General features: G+C 48.2%; 1 protein-coding gene across 3 annotated transcripts in view; it reads right to left on the bottom strand.

Annotated features, from left to right (window-relative positions):
• Positions 1-23,597, bottom strand: part of LOC147708585 (zinc finger protein 212-like) — a 152,011-nt gene extending 128,414 nt beyond the window's left edge. For all 3 annotated transcript variants that reach the window (XM_086927259.1, XM_086927260.1, XM_086927261.1), the window contains exons 1-3: positions 23,497-23,597; positions 23,267-23,416; positions 12,041-12,167 (exon numbers count right to left, since the gene is read on the bottom strand). In XM_086927259.1, coding sequence (XP_086783385.1) covers positions 12,041-12,167; positions 23,267-23,290 — 151 coding nt within the window. In that variant the 5' untranslated portion in view covers positions 23,291-23,416; positions 23,497-23,597. The remainder of the gene's footprint in view (positions 1-12,040; positions 12,168-23,266; positions 23,417-23,496) is intronic.
• Positions 23,598-24,419: the final 822 nt, after the last annotated feature.

Genomic DNA, 24,419 nt, shown 5'->3' with positions numbered 1-24,419 from the left:
CGCGATACCACAACACAACGATCATACGTCACTCTTCCAACACAGCACAGCCTCTACGAGACATCCACCAAGATCCTCTTTGGCGCCTCTTAAGAGTTTTAAGGCGCTACATGATGTAACCGTAATACACAATAGTATCAAATATAATCTCTGTGCCTTCCTTCTCACCCGGGTCCTCCGAGCGGTGTAACTAAATGATGCCTTGTGGTTAAGCGCTTCAGTGCCTTAGATAAATTTAGGAAGCGCTATGCAAGTACTACAATATACAATGCAATATCTAAACTAGTCAACAACACACACTGCCTCACTCCCCAAGCTTAACTCGTGGCGCCTTGCTTGTAGTTGGAACGCTACAGAGCTTCTTCAAATGACAAAGCACAGCAGCTAAAGTGACAGAGCCAAGGAGCTGTGCGTGCGTATGCGTCTGTAGCCACATAATGACAGCCTTCATAATATTACACGGTATGCCGATACGGATATATATCCCAAACTGCTGAGAATAGATGATCCCAATCAATGATGTATTGTGGATACTTAGGAATAAATATACGCATCCCGACTCTAAACAATCACTCCGAGGCTGGGATCTGGGGTGTGAAACATTTTGTAACGCTCCAGCCCCCTCCGGATACAATACAAATAAAGTTATTGCTGGCCTCGAATGACCGTAGAAAACGTAGGAGGCAGCAGACAGAGTAATATCACATGCACGCCACTGCTCATTCGGAACATTCAACACTTTGGCTCAGCAGTGCAATGTCTTCAAGGTGTGTGCTGCGTGCTCCACTGTGGGTCTGAAATGTAAATGTGGCGCCACGCTGCCTTCTAGTACTATGTATGTATGTATACAATATTTATATATATACATATATATATATATATGCACCCACACACACATGTCCAGACACACAGCCTTTTTCCTTTTGGGAATCTGTGCATGAGTTCCATCAACTAACTGTTTGAAGTGCTATTCAATGTGCTAGGAAATAGCAACATCTGGCTTCACAGGAGCTGTATAAATCCAAACAATTAATCTGTATGTGTGTGTGTGCATACGTGACTGTGTATGGCGCTTGGCGTATACATATTTGTTTGTGTGTGTGTTGGATTCCCACCTTAAATATAGGAAGCATCTGATCCAATAGGCCACATGACATATTTGTATATAACACATACATGTGTACACGGTTCAACCCATAAATACATGACACATTTTACCAATAGGCCAGACTACGTTCTTAAAGGCAGCTTGTTGTGCTAAACGCCCGCTGCTGTGGTCACTGTGCGAGTTGCACGTCACTTGTTTTGAATACGGCAGGGACAACTCTGCCTTTCATCATTCCTGAATTAGACGACTTGAGTGCTGTTTAGCTGGGTGGTGGGTTGAAACGTGGCTCATAAGCTGAGTGGTACATGTGGTAGTCCACCGTCTACTGATGCTTGTGCTGCTTATGACAGGGTGCTGCAGGCAATAGCGGGTAGTAGTGAGCAGTTTATTACAATATTCTGACATGCCACCACCCTGTAGAAGGTTCCAGGCAGCCCCAGCAGCAGTGCGCAAATGTACACACCGAACACCAATATATGAAATGTGTTTAAAATGCTGCCCAAAAACACAGAGAGAAACATGTTCAGTCCATTCCCCCTCCCCCATCCCGGGGTGGAGGATGAGTTGGACGAGATGAGTGACCTTTGAAGGGAAGTGACGCGTGTGAACATAAAAACCAAAGTGACAGTTTGCTGAGGGTGGGGGCTTCTTCCCCCTAAGCCCCTCCCCCCTTGCCCACCCTAAGCAGCCAGAGTAGGAGTGGTAGTAGCGGGTCCGAGGCCCCTGCTTGGGGGCTCCTGGGGAGCTGGGAGGGGGTTGCCCCCCTCCACTACTTACTGCCCCCCCACCCCACGAGTGCTTTATCTCTTAGCTCTACCAAACACTTTAGATAATAAATACACACTTTACAATGTGCCATAGGCACAGGCAGAATTTACAGGGGATGGATGTACAGGACAGGGCCACATGGACCACTGCCAGGAATAAGCACTTTTAGAACTAGAATACATGTTAGAAATAGCACTTTGTAGGAATAATAATTCTTGTAGGAATAGAAAATAGAGCACACAACCAGTAACCACTGGTGAAAGGTAAGTACCACCTACGCAACCCTAACCACCTTAGGAAAATATCACGCAGGGAATCATGAACTCACTAGTAGGACCATTATTAGGAAAAACAACCTCCTAAGCATCACATACATTCAGAGGTATAAAACATTTCACATGATGCAGAAATCACATTAGGCAGGTCATCACAAATTGCGCAAAAATCACATAGGGCCAGAAACATGGACCCCACGCAAGGGCACAGCACTAGAACTGTCCCCCAGGCCAACTGGCCTCTCACGGGTTTACACACCCCCTGTCCAGTAAAGTCAGGGCAGGCTGTGCAGGCAGCCAAAAGAAGAAATGCGCAAGATTTCCCAGCCTAAACGTAGCAGCTGCCCACTAAGTGCTGGGCAGCTGTAAGAACTGAGCCTGGCACCCGCGTGCCTCCTGGCTCTCTTCTGGGGCTCTAGAAATTAACAATAGCGCCAAAACACAATGTAGGAGCCTTGTGGGCACTAGAAACGAAATGCGCTCTGGGAGCCTTCTAGGCACTAGCTACCACTACTGTGGGAGCGGCCCGCTACCAGCTGGGGCCGCTCTACCACCAACAGAAATGACCCCGGAGCCTCTCAGGGCTCTAAACAAATGCCAACCGGGTCCGTGGAGCCTCGTGGGCTCTAATTACAACAATGGCCCCGTCGTTTGAACTTTGTGAGAGCCTCGCAGGCTCTAAATAAACAAATGCAGATACCACTTTAGAAGGAGGGGGCGGGCACCGGCAATGTGCCCCAACGCACCCCCTCGAACAATGATGGACCCCGGAGCCCTCGTGGGCTAAGTAAAGAATGCCCCCACGTTGGAGCGACCCGCGGGTCTACTCCGGGAAACCTGGACAAAGGAGGAGGAGCCATTACTCATGGGCTCTCCTCGGCGCTGCTTCTCGGCGAGGGCGGCGCCCTCCCTTTCACCCGGTCCTGCTCCTGGGGGCCGGGTGTTGACAATGGCGGCGGGTGGGGCTCTCTTCCTAGGGAGAGCCTTGCTGGGGAGCCAGCACGCTTCCTCTCTCGGCTCCGGGCCCGCCTTGCTTCCTGGGGAAGCCCTCGAGCCGGGAACCAATCCCAGCACGGCCTTCCTCTGACACGTTGGGAGGCCTGGCAAGCTGGCACCAATCAGGGCGCAGGGCACCTAGGACGGCGCCGGGACCCCGAGTCCTGGTTCCTTTTGCGAAGTTAAAATAAACGACGAGGTGGGCACTCGTATTGGGATCGCCAAAAATGCGGCAATGAGCGGGGTAGGCACCCGCGCCGCAGAGCTCAGCAAAACACAGGGAAAATGCCAGGTGGGCACCGGCCTTGATGACCAGCAACAAGGGAGATCCCCACGCCGGGGAATCCCTCTAGGGAGGAATCGCCTGCACCAGCGGCGCAACACGCTATTTGGAGGGGGAGACCAGCACTCCCCAGGCACTGGCAGACCACCAAAGTCCCCCGAGGTCCAGCAAAAGTCTTTAGGAAGGAAAAAGCAAAATGGGGGGCAAAGGCTGGGCCCAGGGGGCAGCTCACTAGGCCCTTCAGTCAGGAAGGCAGTCCCAAGAGGCGGTCCTCCTGGCGCCCAGCAGCAGCAGGCCCCCCTCAGATTAGGATCAGGAAAAGAGAACCCCATTTCTGGGGACACAGCCCCTTTTTATACAGGTAAATCCTTTGTCTGTGTGCAGGATGGGGGAACAACCAGTCGCAGCTGGTTTTGGAGCACTCTGATGTGCTCAGCCCCTCTTTACATTCACTGGCCAGGCTAGGGACATTAGACACACTGCAGGGGGCGGAGCCAGCATTGTGTGGGGAAAGCCCAGCCCTATTCAGGTCCCAGGTGCACTCCTCCCCAGCCATCAACATGCAGATCTCCCATTCACCACCGGGGCAGACCCATCCTGACTCCTGGAGCCTGGCACACCAGCCAGCTCCAGCCAATCACAAGCCATCACATTCACTGCACAGGTACACCAACTTCTAGAAGTGGCACTTCCACACTAGGTACATTCACGCCGCACACATCATCGCACAGCACGAGTCCGCACATACCAAACTTGCACCTGCACTCCCCACGCATCAGGAACTACCAGGGACACATACATTCCCCATGCATTCCTATGGGAGGGCAGGCCAACCTCACTACACGCACGCACTTTACCCTGGGACACTGTGGTAAAGTGCGCAGAAGCCAAAAATCACTAACACCAGTTCACCATTAAAAGCAAAAAATTCAACGGTGAACCTGCCAGAAGGGCCAAGTCCAACACAACCCCCTTCCAGCCAAAACGCAGGGTAGACCAATCACCACTGTGATGGGCTTCCCTGCTTGGGGCGATAGAACACGGACGCGGGCCCGCAACTTCAGGGACACCCTCCTGTTCTACGCCACGGTGAACTCATGGGATTCCTTCTAAAACCACTGTCTGGAACAACTGGGCTACCCCACTGGTACTCCCAAGCTGTCCGCGGCCAGGACCAGGCCCTGGGCCACCCAGGTGCCCCTGGTCCTTGCCTACTCACAGAGTGGGGGGTAGTAACCCCTGGCACATAGTAGCCATCCTACACTCTTCCTGTCTTTAAGACAGGGCTAAACTGCCACTGGTTCTCCAGCCTAGGGCCTACACCCTCAGGCAGACCAGGAGTCTCAGGGGAGGCTCTCCTCCCCGTACCTCTCCGTCTAGGGTTCCTCCTTCTCTTGCGAGTGGTACCCTTAGAACGCCATTCTCCCAACCTAGGGTTTAACCCCTCAGGTTGCACCGGGGTCAGAGAGGGGCTCTCCCACCCTCTGCACCCCCTTCCAGATTTCTGCACCCTCCCCACTGGAGTGGTACCCCTGGAAGATGAACCTGTCAGGACGCTGGTTACAGACGTCCTACCCTTCAGGTCAGGCGGATCCTGAACCTGGCCTCCCAACCTCTGGTCTAAAACCTTTGGTGGAATAATTGCCTGGCACTCCAGGACTTCTGGAGACTTACACACCGTCCCCCTGAGGCTAACACTTGACTCATTTGTCGTGTGACAGTCTATTTGGCGCAGATCTCCCGTCCCCTGTCCATCTGACAGTGCGCAAAGATCCCCCAGAACAGAAGTGGTGTCACCATGGTCACTACACGGGAACTTAGCCCAACTGGGTAGTCCCTGACCCACTGGTTCTTCCACTGGGGAACACATCCCCCATTCACTCCTCTCGCTGGACTTCTGTACCCTCCCTACTGGAGCGGCACTACCAGACACCAGAACCACTGGAGCCCTACTTACAGATACTATCGGCACTAGGAGATCCTCCTCAAATGGACTAACAGGACAGTCTAGGGTCCCCAACCTGGTGCTCCCTAAAGAAACCACCCAGGTTCTGAGATAGGGCTTCGGGCATCTGGGGACTCTCAGCCACCCACTCACTCCCGCCCCACTGAGACAGGTAGTAAGCCCCTACACCCCCCCCCTCGCTATACTGGCCCCTACACCCCACGCTGGGCTGGAAGATCCCTGACCCACTACTTTTGAAGTCACTCACCAATGACTCTAAAGAACCTCTGGCTCATTCCCAGCGCTCTGCTGTTTCTGCAAGGGTGTCTGGATCAGTCAACTCACATTCCAACAGGTGTTGGCGCAACCTTGGCAAACAATTACTGAGCACCTGCTCTCTGAGAACCAGACAAACAGTTTGACAAAATCAGATTCCGTGTGAACCATTGACCAATCAGACAGTGCATCTAGACATTCATTCACAAACTCCCTCCAAGACTGGTGAGACAGTTTCCTACTGCCCCTGAATCTCAACCTATACTCCTCCTCTTGGGAAACAGGTACCATACTCTGGGAACTGGGAATGGGACGTCCTGCACTGAAATCTGAATTGATGCCACCACTGGACTCAACCCTCCCTGGGGAGTCCAGAAAATTAAAACTGTGCGCAGGGGATAATCTACCCTCCAGAGCTAATTTCTCTCTGGTGAAGGCCCTCTCAGCCCCCTCTATCCTCTTCAGCGCTAAGACCCTCTCAGTCTCTAGCTTTTGTTGCTCAAGGGCCAACGTCCTGAGACTCAACTGATGAGCCCTTAATGCCATTTTCTCCTAAAAGGCTAACTTCCTATTCTCCACTGGGGACAGGGAAAGGGATAAGGTGCTGCCTCCTACAATGCACCCAGCAAGGGACTCCCTATCTATGGGGTCTTCACTATCTGCTGGAATCCATGTACTGTCATCCTCGTCCTCCTCTTCAGACTCTTCAGGGCTCCCCATAGACCCACCACCCTCATGGCTTGCGGCCTGGGCCCTATCTTCCTCACTGCGCTCACGTTCCCAGTCATTCTTCTGCCATAGGATCAGATTGTCCCTCAGTTTGGACGGGGTGTCTGACCCATTCACTGCTATATCTCTTTCTTCACAGAACTCTACCAACTCATCCATACTGTATCTAAGCAGACCACAGAAATTAAAAGCAGAATCCATTGTGGCAGGACGCTCAGGGACACGTGCAACACAGGGGACCTAACAGTCTGAGCTGAAGAAAGAGTACACAATTCACAAAGTATTCAGCAAGCTCCCTATCCCAGAGAACTCACACTCACTTGTCTAGAGCCACACACCATTCATCCAACACAACCCCCCTCGGACTGGTAAGGCAGTTTCTACCACCCCTGAATTCTCAACCTGACCACACGTGACACAGGTACCAAACTCTGGGAGCGGAGCGGGGCGGGAACAAATGTACTGGACACTATTTGAAAATGACACTCTTAGGAGAAGAAATAATGGAACTTCCAAAAAACAATAATCCCCAAAATGTGATTATCTAAAATGCAGAGTTTTGTGGTGCAGCCACTTGCTACTGCGGTACAGTACAAACGCAAGTCCTTTTCCCACCGCTGACCAACAATGTTGGAAATGGAATTTCTGGTTGGCGAAGGCTTGCGCCAAAGTCAGGCAGGAACCACCATTCTACGTCAGGGCAAGGAAGTCACCCGCCAAGATAACCCCTGCTCACCCCCTTGGTAGCTTGGCACGAGCAGTCAGGTTTATATCGGAGGCAAGGTGTAAAGCGTTTGCGCGCGCACCCAGCAACAACACCTAAGGCCCACCACAAAGGAAACTCCACACAACGTTATATATAAAAATAGGCTTTGTATTATACCAAACACATTAGATAATAAATACACACTTTACAATGTGCCATAGACACGGGTAGAATTTACAGGGGATGTATGTACCGGACAGGGCCACATGGACCACTGCCAGGAATAAGCACTTTTAGAACTAGAATACTTGTTAGAAATAGCACTTTGTAGGAATAATAATTCTTGTAGGAATAGAAAATAGAGCACACAACCAGTAACCACTGGTGAAAGGTAAGTACCACCTACGCAACCCTAACCACCATAGGAAAATATCACGCAGGGCATCATGAACTCACTAGTAGGACCTATATTAGGAAAAACAACCTCCTAAGCATCACATACATTCAGAGGTATAAAACATTACACATGATGCAGAAATCACATTAGGCAGGTCATCACAAATTGCGCAATAATCACATAGGGCCAGAAACATGGACCCCACGCAAGGGCACATCACCAGAACTGTCCCCCAGGCAACTGGCCTCTCAGGGGTTTACACGCCCTCTGTCCAGTAAAGTCAGGGCAGGCTGCGCAGGCAGCCAAAAGAAGAAATGCGCAAGAGTTCCCAGCCTAAACGTAGCAGCTGCCCACTAAGTGCTGGGCAGCTGTAAGAACTGAGCCTGGCACCTGCGTGCCTCCTGGCTCTCTTCTGGGGCTCTAGAAATAACCAATAGCGCCAAAACACAAAGTGGGAGCCTCGTGGGCACTAGAAACGAAATGCGCTCTGGGAGCCTTCTAGGCTCTAGCTACCACTGCTGTGGGAGCGGCCCACTACCAGCTGGGGCCGCTCTACCACCAACAGAAATGACCCCGGAGCCTCTCAGGGATCTAAACAAATGCCAACCGGGTCCGTGGAGCCTCGTGGACTCTAATTACAACAATGGCCCCCATCGTTAGAACTTTGTGAGAGCCTCGCAGGCTCTAAATAAACAAATGTAGGGACCACTTTAGCAGGAGGGGGGCAGGCACTGGCAATGTGCCCCGACGCACCCCCTCGAACAATGATGGCCCCCGGAGCCTTTGTGGGCTAAGTAAAGACTGCCCCCACGTTGGAACAACCCGCAGGTCTACTCCGGGAAACCTGGACAAAGGAGGAGGAGCCATTACTCACCGGGCTCTCCTCGGCGCTGCTTCTCGGCGAGGGCGGCGCCCTCCCTTTCATCCGGTCCTGCTCCTGGGGGCCGGGTATTAACAATGGCAGCGGGCGGGGCTCTCTTCCTCGGGAGAGCCTTGCTGGGGAGCCAGCACGCTTCCTCTCTCGGCTCCGGGGCCCGCCTTGCTTCCTGGGGAAGCCCTTGAGCCGGGAACCAGTCGCAGCGCGGCGTTCCTCTGACGCGTTGGGAGGCCTGGCAAGCTGGAGCCAATCAGGGCGCGGGGCACCTAGGACGGCGTCGGGACTCCGAATCCTGGTTCCTTTTGCGAACCCAGCCAGCGGCGGTGAACCCAGGGGTCCAAACGAGGGGTAGGTTCCCTCCAAGTTAAAATAAACGACGAGGTGGGCACTTATATTGGGATTGGCAAAAATGCGGCAATGAGCGGGGTAGGCACCCGCGCCGCAGAGCTCAGCAAAACACAGGGAAAATGCTGGGTGGGCACCGGCCTTGACGACCAGCAACAAGGGGGATCCCCACGCCGGGGAATCCCTCTAGGGAGGAATCGCCTGTACCAGCGGCACAACACGCTATTTGGAGGGGGAGGCCAGCACTCCCCAGGCACTGGCAGACTACCAAAGTCCCCCCAGGTCCAGCAAAATTCTTTAGGAAGGAAAAAGCAAAAGGGGGGGCAAAGGCTGGGCCCAGGGGCCAGCTCACTGGGCCCTCCAGGCAGGAAGGCAGTCCTAGTGGTAGTCCTCCTGGCACCAAGCAGCAGCAGGCCCCGCTCAGATTAGGATCAGGAACAGAGAACCCCATTTCTGGGGACACAGCCTCTTTTATACAGGTAAATCCTTTGTCTGTGTGCAGGGTGGGGGAAAAACCAGTCGCAGCTGGTTTTGGAGCACTCTGATGTGCTCAGCCCCTCTTTTCATTCACAGGCCAGGCTAGGGACACTAGACGCACCACAGGGGGAGGAGCCAGCATTGTGTGGGGAAAGCCCAGCCCTATTCAGGTCCCAGGTGCACTCCTCCCCAGCCATTAACATGCAGATCTCCCATTCACCACCGGGGCAGACCCATCCTGACTCCTGCAGCCTGGCACACCAGCCAGCTCCAGCCAATCACAAGCCAGCACATTCACTGCACAGGTACACCAACTTCTAGAAGTGGCACTTCCACACTAGGTACATTCACGTCGAACACATCTTCGCGCAGCATCTAATCACACGAGTCCGCACATACCAAACTCGCACCTGCACTCCCCACGCATCAGGAAGTACCAGGGACACATACATTCCCCATGCATTCCTATGGGAGGGCTGGCCAACCTCACTACATGCTCGCACTTTACCCTGGGACACAGTGGTAAAGTGCGCAGAAGCCAAAAATCACTAACACCAGGTCACCATAAAAAGCAAAAAGTTCAGGGGTGAACCTGCCAGAAGGGCCAAGTCCAACAGTCCCGGCGCTCACCGCGGCAGACAACTCTGCTGTTTGTTCTGAGGCACGCACAGGAATGGGAAAAGAGGGGTTCACGTGCGCCCCCAGACGGCAGAGGCTGACGCTGGTGGAAAGGGGTGGGGGTTGGAGAGTTGGAGGGGTTGCTGTACATGCACCCCTGGCTGATGGGGGAGTTGGGGGTGTACAGGGCGGTCTTTCCCTGCACCCCTGTATGGAGAGACTGAAGCTGGTAGAAGGGAGAGGGAGGGGGGAGAGTTAGAGGGGTGGCTGTACATGCACTCCAGGCTGATGGGAGGGTACAGGGTGGTCTTTGCCTGCACCCCTGGACGACGCTGGTGGGGGGAGGTCTTGAGGGGGGTCTTTATATGCACAGCTGGTGGAGGGGGCTAGAGATGTCTTTACCTGCACCCCTGGACGGCAGAGGCTTCCGCTGGCGGACGGGTGGCTAGAGGTTGCTTTGTTATAGGGCGTCTTTATCTGCTCCCCAGGATGGCTGGGGCTCCCACTGACGGGGGACATGCGGGGATGTCACTCTGTCCTGGTTCGGGTGCACCCCCCCCCCCACACCCCGAGTTGCGCTGTTTTCAAGTTTAGCACCTGGCGGGCTTGCTTTAAAGTGCACCCGGCACATGCTGAGCAGGGGCGCTGGTAACTCGAGCCCAGAAACCTGCTCTGCAAAAAATACAAAACCGTGAAACATTGTGCAGTGTGTCAATAGGAGGGTGGGCAGGGGAGGGGCGAGGGGGTACCTGCCTGTGATCTGAGCCAAAGTATTTGAAATGTATCAGGGAAAATACACAAAAAGTGCCAGGTCATAAATATATGTAAAATCGGACATTTTATTGCAGTACTGTCTCTACGGATGCACTAGTCTAGACTGCAGTGCAAAGGCTGCGGTCTCGGGAAACACAAAGAGTGAGGGGCGCCCTCCAGTCCTGAACTCGCCCGAAAGTTCCTGCAAGCGCTGTAAGGTGGCACCACGGGCGCGGGAAGGGGCTTCTACAGACGTCTAAACACGCGCCACACGCCATAAACACAAGAAAGAACCGATGAAACGGATTAAGTGTGAACTACTGCAAAAAGAGCCCCCACCTCTAACTTAGAAGAACAGCAAGAACCCTCGCCTTCCCGCAGCAGCCATAAGCAAGAACCACCATGTTTCTCAGAGGCAAGGCAGAAATGCCTCGGAGAAATGCAGCCTCATTTTGGGATTCGGGGGCGTGTTTTCGTTCTCTACTCTTCCCATTGGCTGGAAGGTAAAATTCCAGCCAATGGGAAGAGGAGAGAAAGAAAAGAGAAAGAAAGTTAAAAACACACCCTCGAATCCCAAAAAGACAGGCCTTGAACGGAGTGACGCCCCTCTCCTTCAATGGCTGGCCTCCGTTTAGGAAGCCAGCTAATGGAGAAGAGGGGCGGGTTCAAGCGCCCACACTGTCGACATAAGATCTCTCCCTGCGACTGCGCAAGCGCAGCCTACGCAGGTCTCGACCTAAAAATGGGCTGAGTAAAGTTTTAACTTTCTGCCACATTTAGTGCAATTTCCCCAGTTGTTTTTTTCTGTATCGCTTCCCAGAAATTCCTATGGGAATTAACTTGGGAACACAAATTTTAACCCTCTAGTTTTTCTCAGCCGACACATGTCGGCTCAACACAAAACTTGGTGAAGTTTCATTAAAATTTGTCAAACGGCATGCAAGTTATTAGTAAAACAAAAACACTTTCCTATGGAAACTCTGGTATAGCTATAACTAAACATAGTTTAGGTGTGTCCACGATAGTGCACCCTCACCTATGGGTCCGAATGGACCTCATTCCCCAAAAGGGGATCCTCGAGTAAAGAAATTCATATACCCACTAGATTATAAATCGACGTTAATAAAGTGTAATGCACTGATTTGTTTCTGTCCTTATTGGGAGAGATTTCATGGACTAAGTAGTTAGTCACAGACTGTCTAAATTCAATACATAAATTCAAGATGAAGGCAGCATGTTTGTTATGGTTACTGAGGAATTCTGCACTTGGGGGCAATTGACCCGCACAAACGAAAACTCAACCCTTTCAGCCCACTCTTGTCAACGACTACAAGTTGCACCACTCACATTTATTCTATGGACAGCGAACTGCGTTCTGTCTTCAGGCACTCAGTCCTTATAAGAGAAAAGAGGCAAAAAGGTGATACCTTAAAAGCAAACTTAGCATGCCATTTCAAAGGCTGAAGATACAGAGAATGAAAATTTACCCAGAGATGTCAAGGCATGGTGAATTTCTTTCATTATATTCTTATAAAGTTCCTTCTGCCATTCATGTAACATCTTCCACTCAGCTTCAGGGAAACAGGTAGCGACATCGTACAATAACGTTGATGACTAAAGAAAAGAACACATTGTTAATTCAAGCAAATATTCCCAGACATATAATTTAATCAAAATATATTTCAGTAGCCCCAAGCACACTGCAACTAATCCAGCCTACTCGTCTTCAAGAAAATGTTAGCCACTCCTAGTCCCCAAACCACATCAAAGTGATTTTATAGCCTCCACTAGAAAATCACTCAATGCCCCTGTATAGTTTCAGCTCTATATAAGTAACTATAATAATTCTTTCTATTCTCCTGGTCCTTTAGAATTCTATCCTTTGCTATGGAAGCCCAGCCCACTAAACTATATACAACCAAGCAAGTCCACTGCCACTTAATCCGGCATCTTTTTATCCTTTTCTGTAGAGGTTATAACTTGGTCAGGTCGGAAAGGAAATCTTGAGGGGTCATTCCACGCCTGGAATGTTACCTCTCATACATCTTCATGTATAGGTAAATGTAATGAAGGGGCCTTTGTTAATTGCATTAAAAAGGATTAACTGAAGTACTGGGAGTCTCATCTACAGAGAAAACCTCCTTGCCCCTTAGTCTCACCAGGAATTCCGGTAGCAGTTCCATATCAATGTACTTTCCCCTTTGATCAGAAGGAACATGTTCTCCATCCTTTTCAGAGCTAAGAGAAGAACCTGAAGCCTCATGACTCACTATTTTAGAGAAACGAGGGGGTGTGTTCCCCCTACACTTGTGTGACCGGCACACAGCGATATTAGCGGAAGTGACAGGAGAACCAGGAGCCGAGCCTTGGTTACTTCCCTCTGGTCTTATTCCAGTCATGAAGGCAAGAGAAAGTAACAGGTAGTGACCAAGGGGTAAGTAGCTTTTAGCCCTCTGAGTGAGTGCGATTTTACTAACTTCCTGTTCTTTTATCCTTGAGGAAGTGGAATCACGTCAGTCAGGGACAACGAGCAGTTGCATCCCCATTACTTCTGTGGCCGGCACACAGCGATATTAGGGGAAATGACAGGAGAACCCGGAGTTGAGCCTTGGTTACTTCCCTCTGTTCTTATTCCAGTCATGAAGGCAAGAGAAAGAAACAGGCAGTGACCAAGGGGTAAGTAGTTTTTAGCGCTCTGGGTGAGTGGGAACTTACTAAATTCCTGTTCTTTTATCCTTGAGGAAGTGGATTCACGTCAGCCAGGGTCAACGGGCAGTTGCAGTACCCACACAAACTAGTAACTCCAGGCAGTTGCAGCCATGCCCAAACTGTTTACAACACTAGGATGTTGCAGCTGCACACAGACCAATTACAAGATGTTGTCAGTGGTGGCAACAACCATGTCAATCACAAGGTGTTAGCAGTGGTGGCTACAACCATGTCAATCTCATGATGTTGGCAGTAGTAGCCAAGCAGAAGCCAAGCACAACTGCAGCAGTCACAGCCATGCACAGGCTGAATATTCAGCTAACAGTTGGGCCACGCACAGGCTAAATTCAACATAGGATCACAGCCCAACCAGGCCTTAGCAACTGTGGTGACTGTACCATTACTGAGAGATTGTAGGGTGGGCTAAACTGCAAAACAGCAGGACAGTCTTTCAAGTCTTCTCCTCTAAGCGCCCTACATACCTGGAACATGCTGCATTTCACTCCTCCTGCACGTCTGCCAGGCTCTGCCTCAGAAGACAGGAAGGATTTTAGGCACTTCAAAACTGGTGCATAGCTCTTCTAGCAAGTGATCCAGACTCAGGTGATGTCCACTCACTGCTGGGAGACTAACTGTCAGGCACATGCCATCCCTGGTTGAACACCAGTCCTCTCATTACTCTGTAGAGCATGGCATCCCTTGACTATAGAGGACCTGGAACTAGTACAACACAATGGCCTCACTTTTGTACACCAAATCCAGACAGGGGATGTGTATCCCCCATATACACCTGCAGGAATGGTCTGAATTGTATTTCCTTTAAAGTGTCCTTTCCAGGCAGCTCTTCAGTCACAGCCTTTGTGTAGAGTGATGCTTCTCCTAGCTGCGCAGTCTCCAAAATGAAGCACCCACAAAGGTAAAAAGAGGTTCAAGGTTTCTGCATCTGGCTGCCATCAGAGCCAAACTGAAGGAGTAATCAGAGAGAAAGTTAAAAGGGCTAGTCTCAACTAAAAGGTTTTCTCCCCTTGGACAACACAGTCTGCAATTCCACCCCTCTATTCTACCATCCACCAAATGGCAGTGTTCAGGATGACTATTCAGTAGTTCCTTCCTACCAAAAGGCCTAATCAAATTTCCAAAGGAGCCCACTCTCTACTCCTGACTTCAGTCACCTCACTTCAGCTTCATGAATGTGAGAAATATACTTCCCCTATCTGGGAAAGCACCAATCACCATTATCTTGAGCAATGACCTGGGCAGGTATATCTAAAATGTAACCCACAGGACTCCAGTTATCTGGCTCATTCACACACATCATACATCTATGACAAATGCTATGCATATAACACACAACAAAATATACTTGGAATGTTTATGGTAGACGTTGGGTATGTTATGCAAATTTGTAGACTGCACTGTTACCTGGAAGGGTATCATGGCACTGAGCAGGTGTAAGCCTAGCTACCCTAGGGCCTAGTGGAGCTACTCGAAAGGCCAGGCCTCCAGCTACTTGCAGAATTCAAGAAGTGAAGGGGAGGTTCTTATGTGCTGGTCTGGTGGCTTAGCGGACTAATGCGTCCACTGTAGGTGCATGTGTTTGATCTCATGGTCACAGGTTCAAATCCTGGCGGGTCCACTCAATCTTTCATCTTTCTGAGGTTGATAAGATGAGTACCACTGAGTTAGGTAACAATAAACATCTGTTATTTGGCGCCAAGATACCCTTCTGGTTGAACATGCACTTTACAAATACACCAGTAGTGTTAGGTTCAATCAATCAATCAGTTATGGTAGTGGCAGGACGTTACCCACTTTAGGATAAGACTCGACTGCCGGATCCGATTTCCGATGTGCGTTGAGTGTGTGCAAGCAAGAGTACTGATGATCAGAGGTGTTGAGCAGGTTTGTGAAAAGCAGATGCAGCTGTTGAGGTATGTTTGGCCAGTATTGTGTAGTGCCTTTTATGGGTGGGTGAGGAGTTTTAATTGTGCTCGTTTGATTATGGGGGCCAGTGCATCTCCTTCAAGTGTGGTGAGATGTGAACACAGCATAGGAGGTTGACAGTGATTCTGGCTGCAGAATTCTGAATGGTCTGAGGCCTTTAGGTGAGTTTTTTGTTGATCCAGACATAGAGGGATGTTCTCATAGTCCAGGTTGCTTGTGATGAGGGGTGTTTAACGGTTTTTAGAGTGTTGAATGAGAGTCATTTGAAAATCTTCCTCATCATCTTCCGTGTATGGAATCATGAGGCAGTGATGACATTGCATAGGGCAGTCATACCCAGTTTGCTATTGATGACAATCCTGAGGTTCTTGACATAAATGGGTGTCGGTCTTAGCTCTGTTGGCAACTAGGTGGAGTCCCACAATGAAGTGAATTTCCAAAAGAACATGACTTTGTTCTTGTTGGAATTCAGTTTTAAACATTTGGTCTGAAATCAGTGGGTGATTTCAGTCATGCAAGTATTAAACTTGATAAGCGTTTCACAACCATAGATACCATTGCTACACCATAACCACTATGGTACGCTTCTGGAATTGTTATCAGGGACACCTCAAGGATTTTCTGCACTGTATTTGTTTGGCAATTGTAGTTTTTGACATATTGTTGTACTGAAATGTTAAAATACAAATGCCAATAAAGAGATTTAAACAAAAAAAGCAAACATTAAACTTGATCCAGGTACTGGGTGTGTTTTATCTGTGAGAGAATGAGTTGCTTGTCGTCAGATGTAGTAGAGGACACTGATCCTGTGAGAGTGGATGATACTCGCTGTAAGGATTCATGTATGCATTGTAGAGGGTGGAGCTCTGGGAAGATCCTTGCGTAACTCGCAAACTAGGTCAGAGGTCTCCCAGGTGTACTATGCCAGGCTAAGTGACTGGGTCCTGCTAGTCAGGAATGAGCAGGTCCATCGGAGAGTATTATTAGATTCTGATGTTGTGGAGGCTTTGGATGATGACAGGGCGGGAAATCATGTCAATTGCAATAGAGGGTCAACATCCACAAGTGGAATTATGCGCAAGTGGGGCAGATCTGGTCACAACTTTGTGTTAACAAAAAAATAAAGCGGCCACCACTACTCCATGTGCTAAAACACATGACAGGGACAATAGTTCACTGTGTCAATTAGGGTACACTTAGTGCGGCTGTTTAGGTCACAGGACAAGTTCAAGACGTTACTTATGTCACGGGACAGGTCTACGTCTCTGCGTGAACACTAGATTAGAATGATACCAAGGCCAGAATCAAAAATTCCAATATCACATACATGCAGTCGGGCACTCAGGGCAGGGCAACATGAGTGCACACCAAGTAAGGGACCTTCCTACCCCAAACTACCTTTCTTGCATTAGTTGGATTTCTTGATTCGGTTGGTAACATGAGTTAATAATTGCTCAATTTTGATTCCTGGCCATGCGATGTTTCTTCATTTGATATTACTGCACCCAATGGGTTTTCTGATGACAATGTTTTTAGGAATATGTTCCCTTAAGTACTTTCAGATTTTGGGGAGGAAACATCTGTTTCCCTGGTAACTACTCATTCCACAGAGACAGTAGGTGGTGGTGTGGTAATTTTGGACCCTAGAATTACCATAGCCAAGGTATTGTCAATTTCTGATGTGAAATTACCATGGTGGCATTAATGTAGAACTCAGAATGAGCCCTTTATCAGGAGCATAAGATGTGCAAACACATGCCAAAGTTGCCAGCGATGGACAAATTTAGAAAAACTGATTAAAATACACAGCCACACAAGGTTTGATGACTTTGCCATGCAAACTGATCAATGTATGAAAACCAGTGTCTGTACCAGGTACAATGGGAGGTGGCTTTAGAGAGGCACCTTTTCAGGGCCGGCTTCTCCATTAAGGCTCACAGGCTGCACCCCTCTGAAATTCCTACACATTTACATGAAAACATATTATATGGATCGATTTATTTAAAGATACAATTGTATCCCTAAATAAATAAGTCTGGGCTGTCTGTTTCAGGCTGCCTGCCCTGCCTCACTCTGAAGCAGGAGACGGAAGCCAGGCAATAAATCAGCTTTTAACTGTGATGCAAAATGCTGGGCTTTCTGTTTTAAAGCTGTTCATTGCCATTGTGGTTTAGGGTGGTATGAACTCTAGAGGCCAGTGACGCAATAAGCATCATGGTTTCGGGTGTCGGAGACCTCATCCCAGCATGATTGTAGACCTTAGACGTCCGTCATTCAAAGGCCTAGATCCCACCCTTTCGACGTACGTGGGAGTAAATGTAAGCACGTCTGAATCGGTGCCTTGTTCTTGGTAATGGTAAGTGTGTGCATTTTAACGTTGTGTTATGTATGTTCTGTTGAGACCCCTCATCACGCTAACCTCCCCCACTGTGACACCCGACGCCCTCTCTGCAGATCGCTTGCACCTTTAGAAGTGGAGCTGCTGTATTTGTTCCCCCTCAAAATGGATCTTAATGAGGAGCAGGGTTCTTGTTCCCTTGTGAAGTTGATCCAAATATCGGAGTCAAGCTCAAAGAGAGAGATATGTGCTTACTGTGGAACATGTGCTTACAGCGAAGAGTCCTCTGATGTATGACATTATAACTGACCCTGTCTTCATGCCCCTAAGTTAACCCTGATGGCAAAAACATGGATTGACTTGCAAACAATTAATGTTAAAAACTTAAAGGAAATGCATTTCAGCGATTTAATTCCTGTCTTATTTCACATGCTTTATGTAACCTTGCATTGCCCAAGAGTTAGCTACTTTACAATGTTGTAGTTTAACTGTATTTTTTTCAGTGTATACATTGAGGCTGAAGCCATGTCAGGTGTTTATGAGGGACTTTGATTGAGGGCCCAGGCGCAAAGGTTGGAGCCAAACAAAGTGTCTGTCAGTGGGTTGGTCTCTCTGCAGAGCACACAGAACAACAGGCTTTAGTTTTGAGTCTCCATCGGTCTTGTTAATGATGATTCATCACTGTCGATAGTCGTCAACGAGTAGAGCATCTTCATTGCATAATATAGTACACGACGCAGGTTGGGTGTCAATTGTACTTATCAATCGCTTAGTGCCCACATTGTCTGTACTTACTTTGGCAATAGTTGCTGATATCACTACAAGCAGAACTCAGTACACGACACTGGAAGTGTTTCTTTCAGATAAGTCACTGCAGTTGCAGACTTCTCATTCTGTTCATTGTTTTCTTTGATTTTAGAAGCCAGCTGATTACTTCAGCAATATGTGAATCGATTGATCACATTTGTTATCTGGATTTATTCAGCTTCATGACAAGAATCTACCTCTCAGGCAAACTCTTTTCATGTTAGTATTGTCCGCAGTGTCCTGCACTTCTTGATTAGTTTTTATAACATTGAGTTGCTGGAGCGCAGATGTGCCCTACTTTCTCTTTCAGTTTAGGCACCTCTGATGTCTCTTTTCCTCTCCTCCGGAGCGACCCAGCCCATGCTACTTCTAAGGTGAGTCTTTTTTGCTTTCTTCTACATTGAAGTGCCCCTTGAAATAATGCACCAGTAGTAACAACTAGTTTACTACTTTGCAGGATGCCCCTTTCTGGTCCTGAGGAAGACCCCGCTGTTTGGACTGAACAACCACGTTCATTGTTTGTGGTCAAAATGTCGACTTTTCATGTATTTGAGTCCTGTACTAATTATTTTAAGCACAGCAGCGGAAAAGCACATTTTAGATTGACGGCATCACATTGCTTGGGCTTTTGAGTTAGTCTCCTAATAATGTTAGACAGGTCTTTTTCATTCTTGTAAATATTGTACATTTTGTATATCTTTGAATGTCCATCCTTCACATCTCCTTCACCTCACAAGCACTACCTTGAGCACTTCAGTCACTTTGTCACTATGGAGCAACCTTTGTAACCACACATTTATTGAGAAGCATATAGAGTTATACTTGTCAATATAAACATTGTGTTGACAAACAAGTTCAACATGATCTATCTATGCTTTATATGTTACAGGTTTTGGCACTCTCTGGCCACAAGTCACCAAGGGCACTGTGACCAGGGAAGGCTTCTAAGGGCTGCAGCACTTATTGTGCCACCCTTAGAGGCCCTGTACCTTTACACACACACACACACTACCTTTGGAGGCTGCATGTTTTGGTGCAGAACAAAGTGAAGAGTCGACATGGCACACATCGTTGTGTGCCATGCCTAAAAAACAATTTCTCTGGCATAGATCAGCCATCCCTCTAGCTGGGTGTACTATAACAGTGGTGAGAATACAGGTGCATGAGCCCTGTACCCCTACAGTGTCTAAGCCAATTCTTAGACAGTGCAGTGTTGCCATTAAGAGTATATGATGCTGGGAGTTTGTCAATACAAACTCCACAGTACCACTTTAGTGAAAACTGGGAAGCTTAATATCAAACTTCTCAGCACATTAAACCCACACTGATGCCAGTGCGGGATTTAATGAAAAATGCACACATATGTATCTTAGAGATGTCCCCTGAAAAATGACCTAACACTAGTGTCCAGGCTGAGTGGTTGCTCACCAGCTGCAACCACCAGACGTTTCTGGACCCCTGGTTCAAGAGCCTGCTGCTCTCTGGGGTCTGAAACAATGCACATCCTGGGATGAGGTGCCAAGCCTCCTCTCCCAGGGTGGGCAGGGTCCACGAAGGGGAAGCTTTAAAGGCTTTGCGCCTTTGAGATCTTCCCCAGGCCTTTTGCTGCTTCCAGCAAATGGCCCCCACCGGTTCAGACCCCCACATTGGGTTGGAGAATCGGCGGAAAAAACAAGTGAGGAAGGGAGGTGTGCTCACCTTTGCCAACCCCACCCCTCAGGTGAGGGAGACAAGGTGAAGCACAAGTCTCAGTCCCTGCCATCTTGCAGATGGGGGGGGGGCAGCCAACCAGAGAGGCATATGCTCCCTCCCACTGGAGGGTGGCATAATAGGAGGTGTACCCAGCACAAGGAAGGGACCCGTTGGTCCCAACCTTTGCTTACCTGCAAGGCCCCTAAATCTAGTATTTAGGAGCACCCCTGAACCTTGCCTCCTCAGACCAGAAACGACCAAAAAGAAAAGAAAAAGAAGGACCGAACAGCTGTGCTGAAGCTAAGAAGAGGAGGACGCCCTACTGGCCTGTCCCCACCTCGAACCTGCAGAAGTGAAACTCCAGTGTGTCCTGCAGCCAGCAATGTCAAGAACCCAGAGGACCTGCCCTGCCTTCCACAGAAAAGACTTTGTCTCCTGTGAACACCAGATTTGTTCACCCACAGACTCTGACTCCGGCCAAATCCGCAAGTCTACACTACTCTGCACCGTCGCCCACAGCCCGAGTTTGAGCGTCCCAACACCACGAGGAGGTCTCCCTGGCGATCCTGACCAGAGATCTGGGGATCTCTTACCTGCCTCTAATCCTCCAGCGAAGTCTGCAACCTCTTTCTGGAGGATCCCCCTGACCGCGACTGAAGCTGGTAAGAGAAACCTGATGCCCAAAGACACCCCTGCACCCGAACTCCAACGATCGTGGGTGGGTCAACCGATGCTGTCCCAGCATCCCAAGGCATCCCAACTTAATGCTCCAACCAGTGGTCACCTCCAAAAGATCTTCGTACTCGAGCCTGGAGTCTTTGTTGAAACCGAAGAAACCCCATTGAAACCAACAGGGCACCCGACGCCAAAACAACACCCTGCACCTTGCCGCCCCCGCACTGCAGCAGGTGTACTTTGAGTGCTAACTCGGAACCCCCTTTGCCTTGAGCCTAACACCAGGAGCTTTGCTCCCACAACTCAGTGGCCTGCTCGTAAGCAGCCACCAACCGGAGGCCCCCTATCCCCCATTGGATAACATTGGGCCGCAGGACTCTGCACTGAGCCACCCTAGTGCTGCTGAGGGTGCTTTTAGAAAGCATCCTTGACCCTGGGGAAACCCTTGTTCTAACACCAGAAACTCAACCCCAAAGACCGAGTACTTACCTGTTAACTGATAACTTCATTTCTCTCCATAGGAATACATAAACAGTTTTTCTTTGAAAAATGTTCTGTGTGGAGTTGAATTGTATGAAAATCTGAAAAACTACAACTGTGCAAAAGTGATTTTACTTACCTTTTCTCTAGGAAATGTCCCAGTGAGATAACTCGGCATATCACACTAAGTAGAAAAGGTAACTTAAAAAGTAACCTAAAATGTAACTGAAAAGTAATTTGTACAGTAATTTCGATATTATGACTTACCTGTATTTCAATCATAATTTCGATATTATGACTTACCTGTATTTCAATCATACTGCATTTGAACCTGCATTCAATTGGAAACACTGCATAAGGTTTTACAAAGCATTTATTTCACTTACCTGTGCCAGGCTTGGCTTGGTTCTGGAAATAAAATAACTTAATAATATTTTATACTAAACAAATTGGTCTGAGTTCAGTCTTGAGTGTGTGATATCATTTGCTGATTGAGTGTGTACACCAAATGCTTAACACTACCCTCTGATAAAGCCTTACTGCTCGCCCACGCTACCACAAATAGAGAGTAAGGTGCTATCTACCTTTACCTCTGGCTACCTTTGGGGTTTCACTGGACTCTGTGCACGCTATACCTCATTTTTGGTTTAGTATATTCAGACCAGCTTCCTACAACCCCCACTTTTTTCATCTTACTTAAAGACCTGTCTGCACTTATTTCTATATGACTGGTTGCAGCCAGCAGCTGTGGGTGCTTCTCGAAGTCTGGTTAGAGCATATTTTTCCACAGTTAATGCTGCATGCAGTGCAAGACACTGGGCAAGCATACATTTTAAAGGGCTAAAGTTGTCATGCTGTACAATTTACACATTGCAGTAACTGTTGAACATATTAATGCAAGAAGATATGGATCAGTTTTTCATGTGTTTAATATTTCAAAACTATATGTTCCCACTGCTTAATAAGCCTTGCTTTATCACCGCATTCATTTGCTTTAAAATGCACCATTTGCCAATCTTTTTTTTTATTTCTTTCTCGGAAGAGGGACCTTTGTCCATTGAACTTGGTCACATCACTTGCTATATAAAAGTAATTCCCAATGTTTTACGCCTCTCCACTTTCAAATGTCACCAGCTGCCACTGTACATTTTATACGTACGTTGGGGCAGATTTATCAAAAAGTCATGTGATGCAGCAAAACAACTTGCTGCGATGCGTAACAGTGAGAGAGCAGAAATGTGCCATCTCTGCTAAGATTTGATGAATTACTGCACTTTCCCTGTGCTGGCATACTGAGTGCTGCCTAGCGCCAACGCAGGAACTCTTGCCCCATGATACAAGGGTGCCTGCACTACAGGCAGGGTTGTTTTTATGCAGGATGAAACACTTTTCTGCACATAAACAATCCTTTGAGGCATGTTCCTCTTTCTACATGTGCTGCAGAATATATTGATCCTCATTACACTTATTGGGAACGTGTACTATTTTGACGAAATCCCAGCTTACAAACCTTACGTAATATGGGATTGTGTCTAAATATGTGAGTGATGCATGGGAACACCCATGCTCCACCCAAGGAACGCCTTCGCAACGCAGAGTAACGCACTGCAGCGATTTGGGATACCTTGTGTTATTCTGGATTTAGAACTTGCGCTACCTTGAGTCACACTGCGTTATGCAAGGGCAACGCAAGCCTTTTGTAAACCTGTACCTCAGTGTTTCCCACACTGACCAACTCTCTTCACAGGACCTTAAGAAGATAAACAATATTTTAATGAGCACCCTCCAAGCCAGTCTAAAAAGAAACGTTAACTAAACATTTATGAGAGAACTAATTTAAAAGTTTCATATGGAGTATTTGGCACAGTAGAAAGTCACTCCAAACTGCTCCTGCTTCGATTATATTACAGTAATAGACGTTGTACGTATTTATCAAACAGGTAAGAAATGTGTGTATGGTACACACAGACAGTGACGGGTCCCAGCACTACATTCTGTTTATTAAGGCAGTCTCGGCATAGTGCAGTCACTGGCAAACCTCGCAGCGCCAGCATAAAATATGTCTCACCTGCTCTGAACTGTTCTGGGACATTTCGCTCCTGCTTTACTTCGAAATTTTTGAAGAGAGCCTCTGTATACACGAGCAACGTTGAGGCAGGAAGAAGAACCCAGGGGCTCGCAGCTTTTGTCTCTGAGAAGTAGCAGGCAGCACAACAAACTAGAAAAAAACAGCGTAGGTAAATAAAACGGTGGCCTCACTGGTGAGCAAAGAATGAGCCCAGATATACAACTCCTTACTGTATAATAATCAAATTAGCGCCGCACTGTAAACTGCCTGGTCTGACCTATTGTACAGGGGGTAGCATATTTTGCACGTACTGGGCATGCGCAGAGCTCAGACGCTGTCAAAGCTTAAAGCTCACTGTAGCACCGAGACCCCTAATTAATGCGCACGTTCGTCTCAAGTGACACACGTTGCGTCGGCTTTAGCTGCTCAGGCTCAAAGCCACTACTGTTCATTGGCGCTAAGGGCAGACTCAAAGAAAACACTGAAAAGCTGGAATGTTTGTATTGTATAGTCGAAGTGCATTTATGAACCGTAAACCAGAGCAATGCTGCCGGGGTTAGTGAGTGGGGGGCAAGAGTAACAAAAAAAACTGGCGAAAATGAACAAAATATTGTTTCACTATTTTGTTGGTCTTCCGCTTTCAAGTAACTGCACAAATATTAGCACACATCTCTTCGATGAAACATAAATGCAAGTTAAAGGAATCAGTGCATTATTTTAAGTTGCAAAATCTCTTGGTTAAGGCGATAACAGCAGAGGTCTGTATGTGTGAGCAGAGATTCACAGAATTGAATCCTGATTGGCGTAGTGAGGAATAGTGACTTAGATTATTTAAGTGCTTCGCTGTCCCAGGATGGGACAGAGAGCATTGTGAATACGTGAGTCAATATTTTAAACTTGCATCACACACACTATAGGTTTTATAATAACACAATCAGACAAACATGTGCAAGCATGTTTTGTCGAATAAAAGCAGGCACTCATGATCCCATTTGCGAACACCATCACATTATAGCATTATAGCTCAAAAAGAATAACTCATTACCATGAAGCTTATGACTCCATCAATTAAAGCCAATATTGGCACCAAAGCAGCTTTTACATTTGTTGATTAATCAATGACACACAATTACATGTCTTGCAGGTAGCAGGC

Source organism: Lissotriton vulgaris, chromosome 6 (genome assembly GCF_964263255.1).
Source record: "Lissotriton vulgaris chromosome 6, aLisVul1.2, whole genome shotgun sequence".
Taxonomy (NCBI): domain Eukaryota; kingdom Metazoa; phylum Chordata; class Amphibia; order Caudata; family Salamandridae; genus Lissotriton; species Lissotriton vulgaris.
Note: the sequence above shows the minus strand (reverse complement) of the source record. Positions and strands in the feature narration are given on the sequence as shown.